The following is a 26,156-nucleotide window of genomic DNA, read 5'->3' as shown; positions in this document are numbered from 1 at the left end:
AACACTTACCTTTGAAACCTACTGAAAGAGACCCTGAAAAACAGAGAAAAATCAACTCTCCTCTTCTTCAAGATGCACAAACCCCCTGTTTGTTCAACTGAGATTTAGCAAATTAGGAATGGAGTGGAAACAGATATTGTTTGCTTACGAGATGACAAATGTTTAATGAAAAATAAGTGCATTCCTAGGAAAATATAGATGTTCCTAAATATTTTCAGCTTCCATGCCTCGGCAAACACAATTTATAGAAAACTTACATTCCACATGAAAAAAAGTGGACAAGAAAAAATTAATAAGAGACAGAGATCTTCAGCTGAGTGATGGTTAAATACAGACAAGCTCCCTTTCTCACTGGACAGATATTAGCTGGTGGTGAGAGTTGGGAACAGGAAGAGCAGCAGAGAGACATGCTGAGCTGGGGTTCAGACCTTTTGGAACTCTGGCCACAACTCAGGTTGAGAACAAGAATTTAGAGGTTGCACCTGTTATGCTATATTCCTTTGGAAAAAGAGGTATTAAATTAAGATTAGATTATATAATACAATGTATAAATTATATGGACTTCTTAAAAAACTTAAAAAGCACCACAAAAGAAACAGCTTCTTTGGACCAAAGGTTTATTTTTAATGACACAGCACTGGAAAACATAAGTTACAGATGACTTTCTGATACAGGATATATATATATATCTTACTTTAAAAGGTTCTGTGAAGGTATGCTGCATAAATACATATAGTGAAAATATATTGTGTTTATTTATTCTCAGAGATTAGTTCTGTTTCTTTTTGAAAATGTATTCAGCCAATTAAATAAAAAAGTATAGATTAGCATCATAACAACTCCCCCCTCCAGATTATCTCATTGTAACTACTGCAGCTGGAAGAGGAGACCGAGCCATGCCTTCTCAAAGGTCAGCGGCTTTGAACATAAAGTTATTCATCATCTAAGAATGAAAATTTCACATTACAAACACAGATATTGTATCATGTTTCGGCAATGGAGTAGTTAGTTTTGCTTTGAACAAAACTATTACCTGTAATGCCAGAAAATGAAAAAGTAATGCATGTACTGGATGATACTACACAGCCAAAGAGCTACAATGAAGTTGTGAAAATGCATATAGCCATATGCACTTATATATACACACATAAGTTCTTGTGTATATATATTATGCATGTCCAAAAATAACACTGAAAAATGTTGCAGTAGTTAACTATCTTTTTAACACATGGAACTTGTAATAGTTTGACCTTATAACTACAGGATAATTAATTAAATTTTCTACAGTGCAACAAAATACAATACACTTAGTGCAGAGAAGTTAAGGTTTTGGTATTGAGGAAGCTAATTTCAGATTTCATGGGAAAGGATCAAATACAGGATCACCATAGCTCTGATGAAGCACAAACAAACCTGTCGCCACATACTCGTGAACAAATATGGACACTTCATTTTTATCTGATTTTTTTCCCATGTACTGCTTCATAAATTCCAGCTTAACTGTTTGCATTCATGCTCATTTGATATGTTTCAACTAGCTTTGTCTGGCACCAGTCTGTAAACCATTAACAGCTTAAACAACAAAAAGGTGGGCTCCTGTGTTTCAAAGAGGTTAAAAACCTACTGACTGAGTTTCATACTACATTTGTCTGCCTGGGAGAACTACTCCAGATGGCGTGTGAAGTTCTCTGGGAAAAGTCCTTTATAACTATTTGCATCTCTGTACTGAAGCCACTCAGATTCCTTAATGCCAGTCAACCAGCCAGCCTCCTGCAAAGAAAAGGACAGAGTCTCTTAAATTTCAGCTCTCCCCCATTCCTCACTATGAGCTTCAGACCTGAAGGTGTTTCATAATAACATGGCTAAAGGATTTGGTGTTTTGGTTAAAAAGCTGCTTCTAATTTTGCACAGACCATTTTCTCTGTTCTACCAGACTACAATTTTGTGAGACCAAGTGACTGCAAGCACACGATACAGCCTTTAGCCCATCTAACTCCTGGCTGAACTTAATATTCTAGGTGGGAGAAGAATAGTTCTGAATCCTAATTTTTTTCCTCTGAGGTATTTTTTCTCTCATTTATGTATCGACAGTCAGAAGAAAGAACAGTTCTTGCAGACTCAGGAGTTACTATCTCTAGAAAATATGTAATTCTTTTTCAAAAAACTCCTGGAAACCCAAACCAGGACTTGACAAGCAAAATATCAATAAATCACCAGCTGTCCAAGCAAACAAATGAGAGATTTCTTATTGGAAAGTACTGGATTCTCTCAAGTGTGACAATTTCTACCTAGAATAAAATCATTTGGTATTTTTAAAAATGACCAATCAACTCTCATCTCACTAAGAAACTCTGTATCTTTTTTCCTTTAAAGAAAAGGAACTGAAACAAATGCATGGCAAACAGAACTTCTATTGTTGCCATATTATTATTGTACAGACAGTACATATGCAGACAGAACAGCTTGAACAGATAATCACATACACCATCAAGTCATGATTGTGGGGTGGCTGTGTGTGCTACTGGGGGCTCTCTGCCCCAAATAAGCATCATTAAAGTAGATCCAGCTTATCTGTGACATTGACTGGGTACATTTAAGTGAGGCATGTGGAATATCTAAGAAATAGAGGAATTGCAGCTCCTTAGCATAGGCAGTATGGACTGTAGAAAGGAATACACAGTTTTACTGGATAATAACTTCAACACAATTCTAATGGAAAAAGCCACTGGGTGGGACCGGTTTGCTTCAAATGGAGGTTGATGTTATCAGGTGTATTGGAATTACATCTTTAGACAATTAATTTTTGAAGGAGAATAAAGAATTACAAAGATAAGCCTCTATAGAAATCAACAAAGTACCTGGCAAAAGACAAAAGTATTGAGCTTTATGGTGATGTTAAACATGAGGGGTAAATATGTAACGTGCAATAAATATATGAAAAAAATGGCTTCAGAAACATGAATATGTAAAGGTTTATTTTCTCCATCACTGCACACAGTTTACTTCAATTAATGCTAATGGGAATTTCAGTGCACACCAGAAGAATAATTACACTTCATGGACTCACCAAGCATTATCATGTATTTAACACCTAATATCCTAGCAATAACCAGACTAGAGTCAGAGAGTATATTTTGCTATCCTTAGAGTAGTGTCCTATTCTGCAAACACTGACAGTGAAATCAATTGAACTGCCCATGAGGTAAGACAGCATAATTTGAGTAGGGATAATATATTTCATTCCAATAGAAAGAGTTATGCACCTGCTGTAGTGTAAATATTTTGTTCTGAAATAAGTAAAAAACCACCATTCACAAAAGCCAAGAATTTGTATCTTGAATTAAAGAAAGCACAGCCAAGAGGACTGATAACTACCTAACTTAGAACAGCATCAACCAGCAAAACAATTTCAAACACAGTTCTCAGGACTCATATGTGCTTAGGGCATTAGTATTTAGACCTATTTTAAGATGTATTCTTCTTTCAGAGCAGTGCTTTTAGCTATCTGATCAGGCAGGATCCTGCCTGAAGTAGGCAGTCCCCTACTTCTCAACCCCCAAATCAACTGGGAGACTTCTTACCAACACTATAGGCAGTAACAGATGCCCATGGGGTGGCTGATGCTAATAGTGTACAGTACAGTCTTCTCTTTTAAAGTAGCAGCCAAAATCAACATACTTCACTGCAATTCAATTTAATATATAGAATACATTTGTTTAAAATTTCACCTGAAATGCAATGTTAGAACAAAATTAGATGCCTTAATTAAAGTATTGTTTAATTTAGATTCAGGCTTCCAAGGGGCAAAGTTATCAGAGGCACCTAACACAGAGCAGCATCTCTATACCTTTTGGCTATAGGACACCACGATTTGTCTGCATTCTCAGGGCTCTCTGTGGCTGAATCTGCATTATTTCCTCAAATCACACATAAAAATGGAACCTTTAGGGAGCATGTAATCAACTCTACTGGAATGTTGACAAGATGATATAGAACAATGTAACAAAGTTTGTAGGTCATCCTCTGCATGAAATCCTTGTGTACCTGTGTGTCAATATAAAATACAATGTAGCACAAATCAGCCCTATAAAATATGCAGAGGTCAGATCCTGCTAATAACATGTATCTGTGACTTCAGGTATAGTCAACTGTGCCATTTAGTCTCAAATGAAACTACATACAAAGGCATAAGTAAAATCTTTGTGTTTTTTGTAGTAACATAATTTTGAATACACATTCCCATTAACTATAATCAGTAAGAAAAGAAAGCTAAGATAAAGAAAAATGTCAACAAAAGAACCAAATGTCAATGCAAGAACCACATTTTTACCTGATCAGCTGTGGTCTCAGAAGGAATCACTAGTACAATATCTCCTCGTTTTAAATTAAGCTCATCACTGTTAGCTGCCTCAAAATCATGCAGAACTTCAACCTAAAGAAAAAAACACCACACATATAGATGTGACCTAAATGAAGACATTTTCTCAACAAAATTACTTGTTAAATCTGGACTGAAAAAAAAAATTAGTCTTTATGCAAACATATGCTATAGACAAGTATATTCAAATTATCAGAGAATCATGGAATGCTAACAGGTTGAATGGACCTTAAAGATCATCTAGTCCCAACCTCCCCTGCCATGGGCAGGAACACTTTCCCCTACATCAGGTTGTTCAAGGCCTTATCCAACCTGGCTTTGAACACTGCCAGGGCTGAGGCATCCACAACCTCCCTGGGCAACCTGTTCTCATGTCTCACCACCCTCACAGTAAAAATTTCTTCCTAATATTTAATCCAAATTTTCCCTCTTTCAATTTGTACCCATTACTCCTTGTCCTACAAGGAACTACAGTTCCTAATGAAGAGGCCCTCACCAGCTTCCCTATAGGTCCCCTTCAGATACTGGAAGGTTGCCATGAGGTCTGCATGGAACCTTCTCTTCTCCAGGCTGAACAGCTCCAATTTTCTCAGCCTGTGTTTGAGGTGGCGCTGTTCCAGTCCTCTTATCAACCTTGCCCCTCCTCTGGATTTGTTCCAAAAATTCCATGTCCTTCTTATGCTGGGGACACCAGAACTGTATGCAGCACTCCAGTTGGGATCTCACAAGAACAGAACCACCTCCTTTGATCAGCCATAAATTGATAATAAAGGCATTGATTCATGTCAGTTTTTTATGCATTTCCTTAGAAGCAGGGACAACTTAAAGTAGTTTCCTTTTCTGAGACTATCAGAAGAAACTTAAGATCCTTCCCCAAGATTACAAGATCTCAAGGACAGACAATAATGCAACATTCCTCAAGTCCTGCCTGTTGGACAGGCCTGCCGCTCTCATTTTTCCCATGTAAGAAACTTGCTTCCATTCACCATTATCATGAAATTTGCGAGAGGAATGGCAGGATTTTACAAATAAAATTGAGAAATACTCTCAGGAACTTTACATTCTCTCATTCTCTTGTTGTGGCCACTGTTGTATTACTCTTCTAAGTATCTATAAAATATCTATAAAAATAATCTAAAATATCTATAAAAATTTGAGTCACATATACATAGTACCCATTGCAACAGATAATCAAAGAGGTGAGTAATGGGAACCCTAATTAATGATTGCCTTGGAAGGAACTCCCACTTACCAGCAGATGGGTATGCCAAAAATATTTGCCTTTCAAAGGGGTGAGCATTCAAACATTGGCAAGATCAGCATGTCATTGTAAACAGACCATTTTAAGTAAATGGTTTTAACTCTTTAAAAGATAGCTAGTCTAATTTTCTCAAAGCACAGACAGCTCCATGATAACTCTGCAACTATAAAAGAAAGTGGCATTGGGAACCAGATTGCAAGCATATATTCTGCTTCTCCTTCTCTATGTCTGACCCTAGAGAGTGGGATGAAAAGCAAAAGATTAACTATGTCAGCATGTTTGAGTTGCATGATAGTGTTTACCTTTACCCTACTGTTATCCACAAAGTTTGCAGAAAATATTGAGCAACAAGAACAGACCACAAAGAATGGCATACTTAGAGAGTGCTATGGGACTAATTAGTCTGAACTATGCAAATTATAGTAGGAAGTATGTAAAGTTCATCCATCCTCAAGGAGCTTTTCTGCTGCTCAGTGATTCTAAATTAAAAGTATTTTCAAAGAACGTTGTGAACCGGGAAACCCTGGTGGTTTTGCCAGCCAAGGAAAGAATTTTTCTTATGCCTCATTAATTTTTTCTGTTTGATTACCCTAATAGTTTATATTATTACTAAAGTTACTGAATGACATTTTGGCTTCATTCCCATTAATTGTGGCCATGTGTTTCAATAGAATTAGTACTTCCACTACCGATTTTCAGGCCAGAAAAAAGCCATTTTTTAAATGATCAGAGAATCATAGAATGGATCGGGTTTGCAAGGGACCTTAGAGATCAAATATATTGTTAGCATATCAGATATATAATTAGCATATATCAACAATATTACTGATTAACTATGTACCAGTGCAGTTTTATTCAATATATTAATTTTCAGCAGTCATTTGGTGAGATTCAAGGGTTCTTGTACTTCAATGAATCTTATAGCTACATAAGGATATGCACAGCAACAAGCATGCAGAAAATGTATCTTTTCAGACTTTACTCATGAAGCAACAGCACAATATTACACTTGTAGTTGCATGTATTTGTGCATGCATGTGGCTGATAAACTAAGAATACTTTGCCCTCAACAAATCATGACACTACCTTTGCAGACAAGACACATCCACAGAAGCTAGGGATATCTAAAAGAAGAATGGAGAAACAGACCTTATAGAGAAAACCAGATGGCATTGCTGAAACTGCATCTTCTGCTGGAACAGGCTGATCCTGAGAAAGTACAGCCTGGATTTCTTCAGCAGGTTTCTGCTCATTTCCAGATTGGGAAGTTTCACTGAGAGGAGTGTCAGTGACCTGAGCGCCCATCTCTCTTTTGGCATCTCTGGACTCATTCATGATGACTTCATGTTCTCCCTCCCCCTCGTTGTTTGATGCTGGATCTATTACTACTGAAGGGATGCTGCTGACCTTCTCCTGGGAAAAAAAAAAAAAACCAAAAAACAAACCCCACACAGGAAAGAAATACAAAACTATTTAGTACTTTATTTCAAGCAGGAAAACACTATTGTTTGCTTATTGCATAGGGCATATATGGGGATGAAAATTTATTTTTTCCTCTACCATGAATTCTTAAGACAGAAAACAGTATTTGCCAAGGAATAACCCCCTCCCTGTTATCACTGCTCCCCTTAGTCCTCCTAAACCTCCTTTACACATTATTGCACTAAACAATAAAAATTCTTGGTAGGTAGCTTGGGCTTAATTTTCAGTGTTTCTGGAAATTACTAGACCTTTTTCCTTCACTCCGCTCTCTAGTTTTGGCAGGTTTGAAGTTCCAGTAGTCACTGTACTGTTTTTATTTGGAAATGGAAGTCAGCAGGATAATAGTGATAGAAGGTGATGAAAGAAGGAAATATGACCTATTTCTTTGACTGAAGGGATCTCTCCTGATTTACAACAATGTAACTGGGAACAGAGAAAGCAAAAAATCTAAGTAGCATCTGACCAATCATGGATCCCAGTAAAAAAAGCATTTAACAAAACTTGTTGTAGCACCCAACCTGAAAAAAACATGTTCACTGATCCTCTTCCAGACCATCTTATCCTGGAGCACAGATGAAATAGAATATGCAATGAAATCAGGTAATAACTGGCTGCCTAGCTACAGGGTCTGCTATAGCAGGTGTTTGCCAGCTCCTCAGAGGTTGCAGAGGAAAAGGCAGCATGCCAGATATGGATACATGGCTTGACTGCCATGACTTACATGAAACAAAGTAATGCTATTGATAGGACATGGTGCCAGGATATAAGATAAATCCAATTGCTTCTCTGCATATTTCTCCAGAAAGCCCTGTTATGTTATGTGATAAATGTTATCTACACAGAGAAGCACAGAGAGACAACAGTGGGGGATAGCCCAAACAACATGCTGTCCATGCTGCTCACAGGGCCATGAGAGGGCAATTAAGTCCCATCTCCACAAGCCTAGGGGAGTACAGAGACACAAAGGCAGGCACAACCCAAAGTAAGGACTTAGAAGAAAGGATACCCTGTGTGAGACCTTCCTAGGGCCATCCCAAGAGAACATCAATCTTGCTACTGGTTGAACCTAGGGGCACAGAACTGCAGTAGCCTTGCCTCTCTTGGGCTGCTTAATCTGTCCCGATTCCCTTAACGTACTCTCCCATGCACTGGCATGAGTTACCTGAGACATATCAGCCTCTTTTTCTTCTTCCTGAGGTTTGTCACCTTCAGCAACATCCTCCTGCTCAGTGGTGGCAGCTCCTGCTGCCACAGCTGCACTGTCTTCTGATGCTGCAGTCCTTTCACCAACAGGTACCAGCTAAAAACAATAGAAGAGAGGGACCTTTCAGGATACGAGCTACAGTTCTCTTGCTGGAGAGAACATGGGCCAGCCTCTGCTCTGTGACCTCCCCGTGTGATGCTGACCTATTGTCTTGAGTTCACTGGTGTTCCTCTTAATTTATGAAGAAGAGCAATGCTGGGGACAAGCTTGCTCAGAAAAACTGATTAAAAGGTGGGAGAGAGACATTTATGAAACCTCACCAGGCAACATTTAGCAGAGTCCTCGGGTATTATGAGTAACTGTTTATCAAAGCTGTTCTCCTTCCCTTGTGTTCCAGCTGTGTTGCGGAAGAAATTTACCACTGGTTTCTGCAGAGGAGGAGGAGCTTGCAAACTGTCTAGAGGCCCCCAGGACCCTGCTAATGGAATCTGCTCTTGGGAAGAGCCTTCAAGTCTTCTCTAGCTAGTTACCTACCTCACCACAGACCTTGCCTGGCTTCAAGAATCTTGTAATCTTAGTTACACATTCCTTTCTAACAGAGAGACTTACAAATCAGGTCATGTCAGAAGTAAATATATTCTACATCTGGGTAAGTATCAGAAAAAAATTAACCACAAAGATCTATAGTTATGTCAGTATAAAAAGATACATAAAGCCTATTCAGTCTGTCTGTGACTGAATAATTTCTGATCAGTCTGTGTTGAAAAGTTAATGCATGATTTATTCTGACTCATGGAAAGTGCATAGAAAAGTACCTGCCTACTACTAGAACAATGTTTAATGCTTCATCAGCAGAAACTGTTACTTGTTATTTTGGGTAACTCAAAAGGTTATTGTATTCCCTATCTATCTGCTCCCCAAATTGTTACTGTCTCTTTAAGACCCTGCAGTTGGAAAAACTGGGGCGGTATGCTATTGTGGACATTATTACAGTCTGCTCTAGCAGGCAGTTTGTCCCCTCTTGCTGCGTGGTTTTTGCTTTGCCAGCTGCTTGGTCTTTGCTTAAGCAGAGGCATCTCCCTTTTTGGGTTCTTTTTTCGTATTTTTGTCTTCTCCCTTATCTTGGAGAGACTGAAATTGGAGGCTTTAAGCTGCCTTGGGATGAATTCCGCAGGTGCCCATCTGCAGTCGAGGTATCACGCTGACAGTAGTGGAGCAGCCCTGGCTCTGGCCCAAGCCGTTGTCAGCCGTGCGTGGCACCGGCCCAACTGCTTTGCCTGGCCCTGCCTGCCCTGCTGTCTCCTGCTGTGACGAGGGCACTGACCCCAGAGGGGCTGTCAGGTCTTCATCTACCACTGGAATTGCTCCATGACCTCCTGCCTTCCTGGGAGGGATCAGATGCCATCTTGTCCCTTTATCTTTCCCATGCAGTTGCCCCTGCTGGGTGCTATCTCAGGAAAGGGAGTTTGCTGGCATTTTGGATCTCTCTTTGTTCTCAGGGGTTCATAAGATTTAGCTATTTTGTATCTAGCAGTTATTTACTGTTAGCTTTTGCCGGTTGCTGTTTCATTTATTAGTAAACTGTTATTTTTCACATGTATCTACTCGTATTCATTCCTTAGTGGTGGAAAGGGACTGGTTGACTCTGTAAAGGGAGGTAACTCATTCCAGAGTGTTCTCCTTTTAAACTATCTTAAATCAAGACACTTGTAATTTATGCATCCCCCTACCATTTGCATTGCTATATACTGCTTATGGTAGCATATTGAGTATATACTTACAATGAATTAATCTTAAGGTTTGGACTATTGAAGGTAAATGACAAAACTCATTGTTTTAATCTACTTAACTTCAAGACAGAATTTTTACCTTACAGCAGATGTCTCAAGGATTAAAAAAAACACTGAAGGAAAACTCTTTTCAAGGTACCAATGTCAAGCCACAGTTAGCAGTAATCTCTGATCTCCAGTGAACAGTCTGATGCTATTTATTTCCTCAGTTTGATCTTTCCCCTGTGGATGAAGCTAACTTCACTACCTGAACTCAGCAACTGTTCAAGGGCACTGTTCAGGCATTGCTTTTTAGCAACATTAAATATTCACCACTATTCCTATTTGCTGCTGTTAATTGATATGATAAAGAAATCCTCCTGGAATCCATGAAGACAGAAAATATTGTATGGATTTCTAGAAATCACTGGGGAACTTTAAATTAAATTGAAACTGCTTCTGCTGCTGAAGCATGCTGTATTGTAAGAGGAAATAACATCGACAAGATCAGATGTTGACATTTTTTCCTGTAAGGCATGCAAGTCTGCCACTCATATAGTATTACCAATTTTAGCAGTTTTGATCCAAGAAGATACACAAATAAATGATGAATGCTACCTGGAAAAGCTAGTAGGAAAGAGTGGGTGCACATCAGATTCATTTGACACCATGCATTTCTAAGAGCATGCTGCAGAAATTGGTCTTGCTGTCTATTCTGAATCTTTTCTGCTTATTGGATTTGTATGGACCATTTTATTTTACTAAGGAGGAGAATACTAATTTACATGAATTGGCTCACAAATGTCCCACAGTGAAAGGGTGACACTCTCACAGCATGCAGTCAGGAGTCACTAAATGTATACCACAGTTCACAATCACAATCATTTTTCTTGTGTCTTAGAGTACAAAACCAATAAAAGCTAGATGATTAAAAAAAGATTTTATAAAAAGGCATATGAGGTCACACAGAATGAACCTCACTATTAGCCTCAAATATCTGATTAGTACAGAAGAGGAAAAAAAAGGGCAGGAGGTTGAATTCATAACCAGCTGTGTTGAACCACATCCTTGCAGATACTGCTACTTGTATTACCTTACTTTACACTGAAAACCAATCCTACAAATCTCTTTTATACAGGTAATTAATTAACATTAGATAGTCTAATAGTATTCCAAATTAGCTATCTCTAGCAGCATTATTGAAATTTGGACAGCTGTCCCATTACATCAAGCACACAGGGGCAAAAGAAAGGATCATCCAGTATCTTGAGGCATGTGATAGAACCACTCGACTGTTTTTATTGCACGGATGTGAATTTTTCTTTAGCCAGGATGCAGCTTATCCACACCATTGTACTCTCATTAACATTACTCTCAGCTCAACACAATGCCAGAGATTCAGCAGTAGCAATAATGAGCCCAGGAAGAGGAAAAGGGGTACCAAGCCTGTTGCTGGGGTCTGCCAGAGGCGTTCCCTCTGATACACTTGTCGTCCAGAGGTGAAGTTCTTGCCCCATGGCTGGATTTAGAATAGGAATAGGTAATTTTTATGTCAGTTGGTTATAATCACAGCTAAGCTATCTAATGTCAAGAGAGACCAATCATCAAGCTTTAGGGAATGCATCAGTTGCAAAGTCTTGGAAAATTTTGAAGTACTACTGAATAATTTGTTATGCAAATTACAGAGTATCAAAGGGACCACACTCCATTAACAGTCAAATACTGGCTTAGCAAATAACTTAATTTCTTATGGCAGCTCTTCTGCATACTGTTTTAAACAGCTGTTTTAAACAGAATATGGGCAAATTCACTCTCAGATAGGAGAGCGAACAAGTAGTATTAGAATAAAGAGGGAAGATTTCAAAGACTTAGCCTTGGTGCTAGCACAACTGTGAGGCATTTCTTGCAGATTTCTTCTTGAACCAGACTTGTTAGGAGTGACAAGGCAATGCTCGAGGAACAAAACAACACTCTCTTGCACTGAGTCCACACCATGCTGGGCTTGATCTACCACTCCCATTCTGCACTTTCTTTCAATGCAATTCCACTGGCTTCCATGTGAATGTGGCAGTGCTGTGGCACGTGTGGTGAGGAATACAGCACCAATGAGTCCCAAATTCACTTCCAAGTGACACTGGTATGCCCTACAGCCACAGATATATCCTTGGCTCTAGCAGACCTAATGCAGTTTTACAGCAGGACAATGAACCTAAGCCTGGACAGCTGAACTTAGCAAGTTCTGAAACCAGTTCATTACCTTTTTGTATATATCATGGCACCAAACTGAGTAACAACAAAAAAAGCAGGTTGCTAGCACCTTGAGATACAAATCCTCAGTGATTAGTAACTAGAAGTTATTTCCCAGTCCCTGTTTCTATTCCTGAGTTTAACATGCAGCCAATCCTCTTGTGCTGCCCTCTGTGCATGTTTGAACACATTGTAGTTTCACTTCAGAATACAAGGATTCAGAGTAAGTACTTTTATTACTCCAAAATATAAGCAATATGCAATCATTCAAGTCCATATATGCACAGCCTAAAGTATGTCACTGAGCATTTCATTTGCTTTGTAATTTGATTTTAACTGTATCTAATAATGCCAGACTATGCTTTAGCAAACCAACTCATAACATTATTATTTCCAAGTATCTGTTATAGCTCAGGGCATATTATGCTAGGAAAAATAAATTATTAATCATAGTTTTTTTTTATAAAGAAATTTACAGAAAGGCTAGGCAAACAAATATACAGAAATTTGTAAAAGCTACTGGGAATCTATGCAGCATATTTCCAAATATCAATAGAAACAGCATTATACCTCCTTTAGCCAGGGAGCTGCTTTGTTTGCTGCCCTGAAATATTTATCACTCTATACTGCTGCAACAGGCAGTTTCTAAGATAAATCCGACATTGAATGAGAGGTGATATGTTAGAATATATGCCATGGGTGCAGATATATCTGTGCAGTGTTAGACTTAGATACCACAGCTAGGTCACAGTTGCATGGTATTGGCCTGCCTATTGATGACATGCATATGGACAAATTTTTTGCAATGGTTGAAAATATTAAAGCACAACCATACTCAAGTCTATTCATACGTACCTCGCTTTTCTTCTCGGCAACTCCAGTTGTCTCCTTATCTTCTGCCTCGACATTCTCCTGTATAAAAAGGAAATATGATCATCACCTTACACATGCTGAAGCAATGGCTGCAGAGAAAAGCTAATGGAAGCATGCCATGTATGAGATGCAATGGCTAAATGAGCTAGTATATACTATTGAGCAGAAGGATACTGCCCCATATAATCTGAAATAGAAGAATAGAAGTACTTATGTGCTAAAACAAACCCTTTACATATGTTACCATCATCACACTGGAACTATTAAGGACAATTTGACTTACTTTTACTACTAGTGTTCTGGTAACAGCACAAGCTTTGAAGAATTATTTAGTAAACAACCTTGCAGTTTCCACCAAGCTCAAATTTCTCCCACCATGTGACTCAAACTGTTTCCATTATCACCTGCTGCTGCTCCTGTAATTCACCAGGGCCTCAGTGTAAACTTCATAAAATACTAATTCCACTTACATTGGACTGCAGCTCATTTAAAGATCACTCCCAAGAGATGTTGGTCACAAAGTTTGGTGGTGTGGTTTTTTTTTTGTTTTTTTTTTTTTTTTTTTTTTTTTTTTTTGTTTTTTTTTTTTTTTTTTTTTTTTTTTGTGTTTTGTTTTTGTTTTCCCCACTCACCTTACTTTGGGTCCATATTCAGTGGTATATACAGCAGGTGCCTGACATTAACGAAGTTAGACATCAGTGGTTTTCCAAATCTGACACCCATTTAGGTGTTCAAACAATTGAATGCACTGACCAGTACCAAGCTCCTCCCAAACAGTACTTATTACTTGTTATCAGCACCAGGTCCTTTTCTACAAAAGGTCAACAGTCAAAACCACTAAAATTCAGGTTTGGTGTGGAATAGTTGGAAGTGCTATTTTAGCTGTTAAGGTTTGACTCTCTGCAGACATGGCTATTTCTGAAGACACTCTGCTAAGCAAAACCAAGTCAAACACCCACTATGGAAATCAATTTTGCTAATAAATTTTGACACAGCTAGGTTAGATTTTTCTACAGAGCAGTAAGGGTGAAGAGAAGTTATGCAAGCATACTTGGGGGCATGGTATATTGGAAAGCCTGCTTTGGTAGTCAGAAGCCAGGAAACCTCACATACTCCGGCTCCAGCTACCTGCCTTCACACACACAACTGTCACGCCAAAATTCCTTAAAGTTTCATCTCAAATGGTTGCATATTTCTTTTTTAATAAAAGAATGGTGAGTTCCATACAAACTTCATATCACTCTTTTTTTTTCTACTCTCTCATTGTTTACAGTCAGTCGTAAACCCTAAACATGCCCAGACATCAGGACAGGGCAGCTGCTGACAGTAGTGCTGCCAAAGAAACCTCTTACAGCCTTATCCCTGTTAAAACCGCAATGTTATATAACCTTTTAAAAAATTATTAATTCCTTTTAAGTTGCCAAGCCTCTGCTATGTGGTCTTCAATTTTATAGTAAGTTTGAGGAGGCTGTAGAGGGTCTTAAAAAGAAAAAGCCAAATATCAGCAGCAAAATATAAATATTTCACACTCTAGTAATGTATGTATGCACAGAGCCACCTAGAGAATTTTTTTTTTCTAGAGCATAGCAAACTGTTGCCCATAAAAGCATTATATCCAACTTCAAGTCAGTACACAGATGATTTCCCTACTTGTACTATTAAAAAGTGCTGAATTTCTGCCAGCAGCTGTATTTACAATTTGCCTTCAGAAATTAGTATAATCTTGCACTTCAAAGTTGGGAACATATCGGCTTTTTTCATTTTCTTAGTAATTCCCTGGCAATATTCTCTGGTAAGAATCCCATCAGCCTAGCTTTGGGTATCTTTGCAGAATGATTTAATATATACATAGGCATATTTTTAAATAAGAACTGTTTTCTTGTTAACTAAAAGCACAATTTTGGTTGGAAAGGTGAAAGTAAGGAGAGCTTCTTTTATTTCCCAAAGCTTGAGCTTTCCTGTAGCTAATTTGACTATTGTGTACTAGTCAATTTAGTAGCATTTTGCTTTTCTGATTAGCTGGAAGTTGGGATTTTGTGGATAATGGAGTTTGAGAAGAGAGGCATGATAAACTGTATCACTTTTAGAGCATGAAACCCTAGTAAAAAGGATGACTGGAATAACATTAGGAAACTAACACCCTGGTTCCAGAGAGAAAAATCTTCTTCTGGAGACTTCAAAAGAAAAACACTGTTCTACATCAGTTCTCTCCTGTAAAAGAGCCACATATTTTTAATGGCCTTATGATCCCATTCTTCACCTGCACTTAGCTTCACGCTCAGAATCCGGGCACAGCTGACAGCTCTTCTGTATCTAACCATTGTATTGTTCTCCCAAACTACACATTCCACCATTTGGGCACTGCGAATAGTACCTAAAGTGGGATTGAATCCTAATTAGATATGCTTGGTTGCAGGTTGTTCCCTGGCCTCTGCTGTACTCACTCCATCTGCAAAGAGCTTATCAGGAGGTAGCTTCACGTATGCTTATATACTACTCTGAAAAACACAGTATTTAGCTGAGCGTCTGACTGTTTAATGGGAGAACATCAGATTCCAGGCAGGCATCAGACCCAAAGTACTGAGAAGCTCTTTCCAAACTAGTAAGTGCAGTGGAAGTAGAAAAATTGATCTTCAAGTACTATGTCTCACATTCAGGAAAATAAGAAAGAGAAATAGCAACATTTCATAAGCATTCACTTTATTATGATGTCCTCATGACATCTTTGCTTGAATGTGAAAAAACTGATGTGGTGAGAGGGGCAGTATTACTTGAAAAAGAAATAAGTCAGTGGTTAAGGCATTATATCCTTCAGACTATCCTTTAGATTTATAGCTGCCTTTGGGGGTGCTTTAGAAAAAGAAACACAACTCTTTCTGTGTGGAAAATTCCATGCATAAACTGTTTACCATGGTTAAATTATTTTCTGTTGGCACACATGGTCATCCTGTCCCTTTAATTACCATTTTATCCCCCACCCCCCAAAAAAAAAAAAAAAAAACAACTGTTGAGAGCTACTAATAAAAACTTTATTCGTTCTATGGCACTGGAGATCTGAAGGACCAAGACAAAGATATGTAGAGATCCTAGGCAACAATGTAGATGAGCTCTTCTAATGAAGTTTTGCCAATCTTGATCAGGCAGACTATGAAACAGCAAGTAACTGAATCCAAAATGCCCATATGGGCAAGTAGTACCCTATCCCCTGGACCATTCTATCCATAATTTAAATGAACACCCTACCAGAAAATTTACCGTGAATTTCCTATAATGAGGGATCTATGCCATAACTTTTCTGGGTTAACGAGATGTGACTGGAAAACTACCACAGAAAAACTCAACTGAGGACTGGCTGTCACCAAAACTGGAAGCAACTAAACTCGATAAAAGATTCCCAATTAAGTACTATCTATTAATATTTTACAATTCTACTTTTAAAGGAAACTGTCACTCATAAAGCAAATGAATGTAGAAGTGCTGCTGGGAAATGACATGGTTTCATCTTTTGCAATTCAGTGTACTTTTCCTTAGCTTTGAACATATTTGTCATTAATCCTTATCTTCAAAACTCCTCTTTGCAAGTCTTGAAAAACTCTCTCTGAAATAAAAACCTTTCAGATACAAATGCAGTCACTCCATTTCAGGCGTTTTTAAAATCAACACTTTGCTTTTTTCCCAAATTAGTACGGACAACATAATTTTGAATTAGCAAGAATAAGCCTAATTAAAACTGTTTAACTTCTATTTAATGCCTACCCTCCTCTTCTTGGATTGCTCTTAAATTGTCTGTCTCTTGCATTGTTTATCTCTGCCTCTCTTCCAATAGCTCTGCACTCCTGTGACTCAGCCAGAGCAGCTGACAACACACCATGGACCCAGAACTCCTCAGCAGCAAAATGGATCAACTGAAAAGGTCATGCTAGCCAGCAAGCAAATGCTTGGTACTGCAGACTGTTTAATTAGTGCTTAAAATGTGCAACAGGCTTCAGAGCATTGTTTTGTCTTAGTGCAGGACAAAAATGTTTCCTTTTGGAAAAATGGGAAACTTCTTTTACATTTTTTTTTTTCAAAATAAAACCACTTTTCTGGCTTCATTAATATCTGTTCTTCCACATTATTCCCCGCCATGCACTCATGGGAAGAGCTTCAGGTCAATGACCAATTTTCCATTCCTTCTCTCTCCACCTTCCCTCCCACTTACTTTATTCCAAACCATTACATTTACATGAGGCATTTTTATCAACAGTCTGACAAAACAATGTGCCTCAGATAGGTAATTTCATTTTTCTGCCTTTCTAAAGAGCTGACAATATGAACTGAAAACACATAGAGGAGGAGAGCCTGATCTACACAGACCATGAAGCTTTCTTCATCTAGTTATGTCAGTAGAAGGGGATGATCCTGAATAATTTCTTCCAGTGTGAACCATGGAACCAAGAAAAAGTGAATTAAAATATGAAACAAATACTGCAAGTTCATGCAAGTGTAATCAGAACTAAACCTAAATGTAGTTCTGGGGAAGACACTGTGACCACTTCCCTCCATAAGTCCAATGCTGCTAGGCATCCCCAGAGAGTGGGTAAGGTTGGACAGAACCAGGTATTATCTGCTCTTTCCCCCACAGTCCTGCAGAACAGCCCATCTAGTCCTGCCCAATTTTCGTCACACAATAAATTATTTTTCCTGTTAGGAAGAGCTCAGTAGCTTGATATCTGATAATTAGACATCTATCCATGCTCTCTGCTGCTACACTTATAGAGATCATTGACAGATGATCTCTGTAAGTTCATCTACAGATACTTCCACTTTCTTCAGCTAAATTGCATCTCATTAGCTTAATATTGATATCCATATGGCAATGTATCAAGCACTTACTGAAAAACACCTAATTTTATGGTCATTTGGGTATCATCATCCCTGCTTAGCAGCAGAAGACACACAAGGTCTCCCCCAAGTCCAAGTGCAGCTCAGCATGCTTAAACCTTCTCTTCTAAGAACACTTGTAACACCAAATTGTGCTTGATGGACAAAGAGCAGAGTTATATATCTTCCACCAGCTTCTGTGTCAGAGGAACTTATACACAAAACAACCCCCTTTTTTCCATCCAGTTTTTCAGTAGTAATCTTCATATTCTACCAGCAACTCATTAGAGCCTTTGAACATGTCACTGTCTTTAGGAAAGCATGAAAGATGTCAGACTACAAAAACAGATGCAGTTTTCCTCCAGGGTTTCTTAGCCTGTGAGTATCATCCACCACCAAGACCTTCTGATACTAGTGTGTATGAGAGGAACTTCAGTTGGATAAAAAGAATATGGTCTGAGATACCTGTATAAAAAGGGATGCTAGTCATCAGGAAAACTCCATGCCTACTGTCTCAGACCACCTCTTAATTTGCAGTGATACTGGATGCCTTGCTTAGCTCCTCAGGCAGAGCTGCAATTTCTTCTTCATTTCCTGAATTCTGACATGTAAAAAGTCCCCCAGCTGGTGTTCGGTGTCCTCTCTTTGGCTCACAACTGATTTCTAAAACTGTGAGCCTTGTAGACCTACTACAATAACTTTTTAATGGAATTTTCCTGCTCTAGTAAGGACTATACAAGATGTACATTAGCTTAATGCTTGAAATGAAATGAGAAACTTGCTACTAACGTCATTTAAAAATGACATAAATTCTTTCCCATTCTGAAGTTCATCTGGCATCAAACAACTTGTGAAACCACAACCACTCAGCCAACTTGAGTCTAAGATGCCCAAAGTAAGAGGAATGACATTTTAGGGCTGAAAGGGGCACATGCTGGAGAGGCATGCTGTGACATAGCAGGCAGCAGAGAAACTAGCCATGGAAGATGACAGTGGAAAGGATGGCTGAAATGCAGCAAGCACATTCACCATAATAAAAAGTGGCTCCGGGAGGTGGCATGGAGGACAGATCACTCACCACAGCCTGCTCTGCTGGCTCAGCAGGGACAGCCTCCTTTTCCACAACAGCAGCAGCAGGGGTTTCCTCAACCTTAGGTTCCCCAGGTGGAGTTTCTTCAGGCTCAGTCTTTTGCTATTGATTTTTAAATAGATAGTGGAAGAATTGTTGAAGAGTATATGATGTTGGGGAGGAAGAGAGAGAAAGGGAACTGTGCCTGGCACAGTGTTGCTTCAGGCTCAGTCTTGCCAGGCTTTGTCCCCAGTAGAAGATAGCATGTAAAGGGCATTTTCATCGTCAATGTTCTCTATGTAAAATGAGTCCTACATGCCTCCCTCACAAGGAAAGCTTCCTGAGTTACAGTGAGAGGTAATGGAAGTGGGGGGAAAGCACCCAGTTTGCTCAAAAATGCTCCAGAAACTGCTGGCAAGGCCAGAAATTGAAACTGGCACCCATGTGTACCAACCCTGGTCTTCAAACATGATTTTTAAAAATTATGTCCCCCTCCCTCCTCTGTCTGTTCTCAGATAATATACCCTCCTCCAGTGAGGGTAAGAAGCAATGAACAGAGAATGAAACTCAAACAGTTTTTATATGCACAAACAATGATTGATTGAATACTAGCAACGAAGTCTAGCAATCACCTCTGATTTTTATTAACACGCATTCTCTCTTGAGCTCTTAATCACCTAACAAGGCACTTATTTATCAACCTACTATTGTGATTTCAACCCTTTTAAATTCTGGCCGCAGCTTATTTTCCAGCAAGAGGATCTATGAAATATCACCAGCCCTGCAACATGTCCAGTCTTGTGGCAAAAGAGCTCACAGCAGAAGTGTGATCTCCAATAGAGACATTACTCTGCAAACACATGCCCCTAACAAGGAGAGAGCTCCAAGCTGTGTTTAGCATATTTGATTTATAAAGATGGCTGACTCAACCAGATATCATAACCCCAAAAGATTAATTTACCATGAACAAATTGCTTAGCATAATATGAAGCTCAAAAGCAATTGCTTTGCAGTTGATAACAGGTTGCTGGCTAGAATGTGTATCTCCTGTGATGAAGAGACAGCTTCTATATATTCTTTACTATTTTGAAGACTTTCTCCTCCTGATATTTTTCAGGAAAAAAAACTCAATAAATTCTCAATTCTTTGCATATATTCCTTAAGCAGTCTGATTTTTAATGAGGTACAGAGAAGTCTGTCTATGCAAGACCTTCAGGATTTGGCACAGCATTAAGAAGCATTCACTCGTATATTATAAAATACTGTGCAAAAATTTCTCAGTGTAGTGCATTAATGACAGCTCTAGAGAATTTCATAAGAAGAAATAGAACTGAAATGAGAAACATAAAGTCGATTTATTCCAGGTAATGTGTTTCCTGACATTTAATGCTGGAAGATTCTTTCAGACTTAAAATCACAAGAAAAACAAAGCAGACTACACTGATGTGCTTCAAGTCACTTGTTGAAAAGCATACTTCAGATAAGTTACCACACTGCAGCTATGAATAAAAATACTCTCAGAATAATCAGTAACCATCATGAGCACAAACACCACATTAAATAACATTAAATATCACCCTGCTGCTATTAAGTAACTATAGCACTCACCCAGCAATGCTGTTATTCTCATTCTTGTTCCAGGCTAAGCAAAGACTTTTAAGAGGAGCTAAAAAACTGCCCAGGTATGATCACTTCCAAGAAGATTGTGCCCTCCTTAGAAGTAGACTGTGCCCACTATTAATATGGAAGTGAGTAGATAAAATTACAGCAATTTTGGAGATATGTAACAGCCATCACGTACTATCAGGTCCTTGCTGTACACTGGACCATAGTACTCATTCTAGTAATTTCTTCAATGCAATAAGTGAACAAACTGTTTGACTACACCTTTATAAAATAAACATACCTTACAATGTTCTGGTTTTCTTTTCTTTTGCTCTGTGCTATCCTTGTGAAAGATTGTTTCAGTGAGTATGGATTTACAACTACAATGATATCACCAGCTCTTCCAAATGGAAGAATTGCAGAAGGTGGTGTGATTTAAAGGATAGAAAACATAGAAAAAGTGAAAATATCTTTGAAAAAAGGAAAAATTGTACCTTTTTTGATAAGACATTTTAAAAGGAACTAAAAGCCACAACTTACCAAAGGCTCTTCCACATTCTCATTCGATTGCACTGTAAATGCAGAGATATCCTAGACACAGAAATGAAAAACAATAATGTAAAAATATTTGGGATAGTATATTTGCAGGTGTCCATTTTAATGGTTTATTCAGGTACAATCACTAAGTACATTTACATAGAATAAGATGGCCAATAAACTTAACTAAAAATTATTTTAATATTTATTTAATTATCTGAGTACTATTGATATTAAAACCATTATTTTGTCAGTTTTATATTCAATGTTTCTAAACCAACATTTTTTACCGCAATAAGGTAGCAAATACATGTGATTCACACCCTTCATTAAATATGTGTGATTCACAAGGACTTCATTTAAGGTGCAATGCACTTCTAAGTTGTGGAAATCTGATCCTTTTTGTAGATTACACATGGCTGTGCCTGGAGAGTACGCCAGCTCTAAGGTACTCTCTTCTTGATCACGGGCTTTTATTTTAATAATAACTATAGCAATTACAAATACAAAATTTTACCTATGTTAAGTAGAAAAACAGAGGTGTTTCCCAACATCTTGCTCACTCAAACCAATTAATTTGCAAAATATTGCTGGGCCAAATTATTTTCCTATCACAGAGGAGAGAGAAAATGTGTATTTTCTCCAGATAAATATTTTGCCTTAATTATTAGATCCTTGTGCTTTGCCCCTTCCATCTGGATCCTTTACTACACTAATGGCCTGGAACAGAATGGTTAATCATTGGAAGACTCATTTTCATCCTTGTATAAGTTGAGCCTTTCTGAGTACTTTTAAAATTTGGTGTAGAGGGTGTGCTGTGGTTGAGCCAGTCTCTAAGAGAATGCTGGAAAATAATGAGGCCCCAGGTAATCCACCTGAAATTTGGGATCTTGACACAGCCCTGGAATCTGAAAGCCGGACACGGTGTCTTTATGTGCTGTATCTCTGTGATGCATACCACAGACTCACCATGAGCACCACAGCAGATAAATAACTGAGGTTAAACTTTGAGAGTAAAATGTATCTTAACTGAAAATGAAGAAAAAATAAAACTCACTATGTATTTATACACAGAGTTACTGAAAATAGGTGAAACTGAAAATGTGCTTTACAGGATTTTGGGATTGTGAGGAAAATAATCTACAAAAGAGCACAATAAAAAAGCTAGACCAGCCATTTTAGGAGAAAATAGCTGTCCCACTAAGGTAGTCAGATTTTTTGCTTTAGACTCAGTCAGGCCAAAAGTCCTAAGGGTATTAGAATCTTTCTAGCAACATCTAAGAATTTCTGACAACAGACAAGGTCTGGATTTGAGACAATATCCTGTTTCAACAAAGCTTGTCTGTAGAACAGATTTCCTGAATTTGTATAGCCAGTTCTAGTGCCTTCCTAATAGCACAGAAAAAAAATCTCAAAACCTGTTTATTTCTTACCTGTGCAAATCCATTAAATGCTATGGTGGATGCCTAAGTAGAAGTGAAGATCAGAACAAATTATCATTTGTTTACTAAATCCGAACATGAGTTAAAACATTTTTATTTTGCAAAATAAATGTAGGCCAGAATAAAAAAAAGGAACAAAAAAGACAGAAAGAGAGAAAAAAATAAAATGAAGGGTAAGGCAGCAAGAAATTTTTACAACACTGGTATTTGATAACAGACATGACAGGCTTAAAGAAAATGACAAAAAGAAAAAGCAGAGTACTAAATATTTTTAAAAAACAATAATTAAAAAAATGATCAGGTGCATTTAAAGATCTACAGATAAAACACAAAAGCTGCCCGACACGACGTGTCTTCACAGTTCAGTGCTTTATTCACAATTTTGAAATGCATTTTTGTTAGCCTGCTTGAAGGGCACCATACCATGAAGGGCTGCATGGCAATTTTTCAAAAAAAGAATTGCATGGACTTAGGAAGGGCAGTAGGAAACACACAAATGGAATGTTTTTAAACAACAAGCTTATGCATGGCCTAAGGAACTCTTTGTCTAGACTACGCTACACACTGGGGTAGGTACCTCTTCTTTATCAGCCTCAATTTCCTGGTACAACAATCCATATTTCCGGTTAGCAATTTCATCTTCAGATAAATCTGAGTTGTTGGTTTCATTGTCTTTAGGACTAGTTGAACTCTCGGTGCTAGCATTTCTGGAATTTCTCATTTGAAACAGAGACAAGGGTCTAGCTATCTCCTTGCTCAGTCCAGGATTGCTAATGCCTGCCTGCTCCCCAGGCAAACCTTGTTTTACTAGCATCTCCTGAATTAGGTGGCCTGTGCTTGCACCTACTTCCCCCCAGCTGTTATCAGTAGCTCCTAGGTCTTCTGTAGACCATTTATTACTAATGCCTAACCAAATATTTTCCATGTCACCTTCCTCTGAGTTTTGCTGTTTGGGGAAAAAGGGCCAATTATCTAGTCCATTGGCTGGGCTATCTGACAGACTAGAAAAACCCCAGGAATCATTAGTAACTGCTGGATCCCAGTTTGTCAGCCAGGGCTCTGTTTCCAAGGCTTCAGGGACACCACTACTAATCACTTCAGTGACTGCTCTTGCTGTCCTACCTGTCACTTGGTTATCTGCATTATCTAGGCAAGGATTATCACAGCTTGTGCTAGCAGCATCAGCTGCCTTGGGCAGCAATGCCCACTGTTTCTCAGCAGCAACTTGACCTTTAGTACCAGTACTACCATTTGGGAGGTGGCTGATGCTATTATCTTCAGCTCCTTTACCAGACTCTTCTGCACTCAATAATTCAGCATCACATACATCACTTCCAGTATCTGAAGGGTACTTTCCTGTGTCGTCAGTTATCTCTAGGTCAACATGTGCCCTCATGTTTATACACTCCATGGATGTACTCTGTCCAGTACCACTGTCAGTTTGCTCTAAGGCCTCCTCAAATGTATTTTCATGGTCCTCATCCCAGATATCAGGGACTCTCTCAGGTTCAGAGCCAGTGCTTTCTGTAGTCTTACAGTTGTACGCCCCTATTTTATCCCCACTTTCCAGCCCTGTGCTCAGTGATGGTACTTCTCTATCTGTCTCCTCAATGATATTGACCTGTTTGAATTCTTCTTCTGTAGAGTTTTCTAGGGTAGCACCACTAGCTCTTCCAGTATCCCCAAAATTATCTTCAAACTCATGTAAATTTTCTGCCTCTGTGCTGACTAAAATTTCAAGATCTGATTTTGCTAAACCGTTATGAAATTCTGCCTCACTGTTTCCTTCGGTTTCACAACCTTGCTCTTCCAGTTCCTCTGTACCTTCTACCTCCTTATTTTTAGCTCCAGTCTCTACCTTTTCACTTGGCTGGACACCTGCCCACTCGTCTTCCTCACGCTCTTCCTCTGCCTTTTGCACATCACATGGGAGTGGTTCATCCAACAAGCTATCAGTTCCCAGGATAGGTGCCTCAAAACTGGTTACGTTCTCTAAAGGCTGATTGGTCACCACATCTTTCCACACGACACTTTTGGCATCCAACTGGTCCTCCAATGAAGTCCTCTGGTTTTCGCTTACAGAAGCTGACCCTGGTGCAGCATCCTCCTGCTCACCTACTGCAGGCCAAACATTAGAAGGCAGAGTACCCGTGGATTCGCTTGAGGTTTGCTCTGCCCTGGGGAAAAGCAAAGAACTGCCTGCAGTAATTTCCTGGCTGATACTGGGTGTGCTAACACCTAGGCCCCAGTTGAGTGAACCTAGATCAGTTTGAGATCTGTTAGTATCTTCTGATGACCCACTGTTTGGGGTTTCCTCCATGATCAGGTTACACAGGGAAAGACTTTTTGAAGAATCAGGCTTTAAAGCAGACAGAAAAGCAAAGAAAAAACACAAGATGAAATAGATAAAGGCGGACTTGATGAGAAAACACAACATTTATATTTTACAAGAGCAATTTTAATCTAAAGAATGAAGTGACTACATTAAGCAATTTTAGGAAAAGCTATGTGATTTGCAACATCCAAAGGCAATAAATTGTAATGCAAAAGAGCAGCACTGATACACAAAACCAGAAAACCATGTATATTACACCGCAGTGATTAAAGAAGTCTCTAGAGTGGTTGTGATTTTGGGAGGAAGTTTGCTTACCGGCTGCACCAATTTGCTGCTTGTCTGTATAGAACGAAGTCATACACATAAAACACAGAAAAGAAGAATATTATTTACTTTGATACAGCAAAAGTTCATTAATTAGCAGCTCTCTAACCAGCTGCAGTTTCCAAATCAGAGTGGGAAAGGAGTGGTGGGTCCTTTCCCACCACTCCACCCAAGACTAATTCCAGGCCTGTGAATTTCAAACCTCTGAATTACATTATAAAAGAAGTTATTAATGTATGTTGAATATTGATCACCTCTTGCTTTCCCCTGTCAGTCACCGACATTTTTATTCCTAATGTTTAGCTATGAAGTACACTGTAATTTTTAAAAAATAGAGCAAAGATGAAAAAAATGATAATACAGAATAAATACATAACATTAAAAAGCTATGAATAAAACTGTGCGAAAAGAAGATATTGATAAAGCTATCTATTCTAAGTTTAGAGCAATATGTTCTCAACATTTCTGGGTTATTTCATGTGGTCCAGATATTTGCAGCCTTGCAATTTTGGCTAGCCTACATACATGACTGTTTTTATCAAGTTTTATTTAACCTCACTCAGTATAAGGACATATGCATTTAATATACATCATATGTCGAATCTGAAAAAAACTGTGCTGTGAATCTGAGTACATGACAAGCATTCACAGATTTCTGTGCTGGTCAAACATGAACATATGAGGCTCCATGTCAAGACATAGGAGAACATATAAAAGGTCAAACATGAACATATGAGGCTCCATGTCAAGACAACCCAGATAACTCC

General features: G+C 38.6%; 1 protein-coding gene across 3 annotated transcripts in view; it reads right to left on the bottom strand.

Moving 5' to 3' along the window:
* Positions 1–600: 600 nt before the first annotated feature.
* AMPH (amphiphysin) overlaps positions 601–26,156 on the bottom strand; it is a 136,514-nt gene continuing 110,958 nt past the window's right edge. Inside the window, exons 14-23 of one of the 3 annotated variants that reach the window (XM_053935430.1) lie at positions 25,381–25,404; positions 24,589–25,089; positions 22,722–22,754; positions 21,292–21,342; positions 19,156–19,269; positions 13,197–13,253; positions 8,284–8,421; positions 6,789–7,052; positions 4,331–4,432; positions 601–1,770 (exon numbers count right to left, since the gene is read on the bottom strand). In XM_053935430.1, the coding sequence (XP_053791405.1) occupies positions 1,663–1,770; positions 4,331–4,432; positions 6,789–7,052; positions 8,284–8,421; positions 13,197–13,253; positions 19,156–19,269; positions 21,292–21,342; positions 22,722–22,754; positions 24,589–25,089; positions 25,381–25,404 (1,392 nt within the window). In that variant the 3' untranslated portion in view covers positions 601–1,662. The remainder of the gene's footprint in view (positions 1,771–4,330; positions 4,433–6,788; positions 7,053–8,283; positions 8,422–13,196; positions 13,254–19,155; positions 19,270–21,291; positions 21,343–22,721; positions 22,755–24,588; positions 25,090–25,380; positions 25,405–26,156) is intronic. The other 2 variants (XM_053935413.1, XM_053935422.1) reach the window with 2 other exon arrangements.

The sequence above is a fragment of the Vidua chalybeata genome, chromosome 1, assembly GCF_026979565.1.
Source record: "Vidua chalybeata isolate OUT-0048 chromosome 1, bVidCha1 merged haplotype, whole genome shotgun sequence".
NCBI classification, from domain to species: domain Eukaryota; kingdom Metazoa; phylum Chordata; class Aves; order Passeriformes; family Viduidae; genus Vidua; species Vidua chalybeata.
The sequence above is the reverse complement of the archived record's forward strand: the minus strand, read 5'-3'. Positions and strand labels throughout refer to the sequence as shown.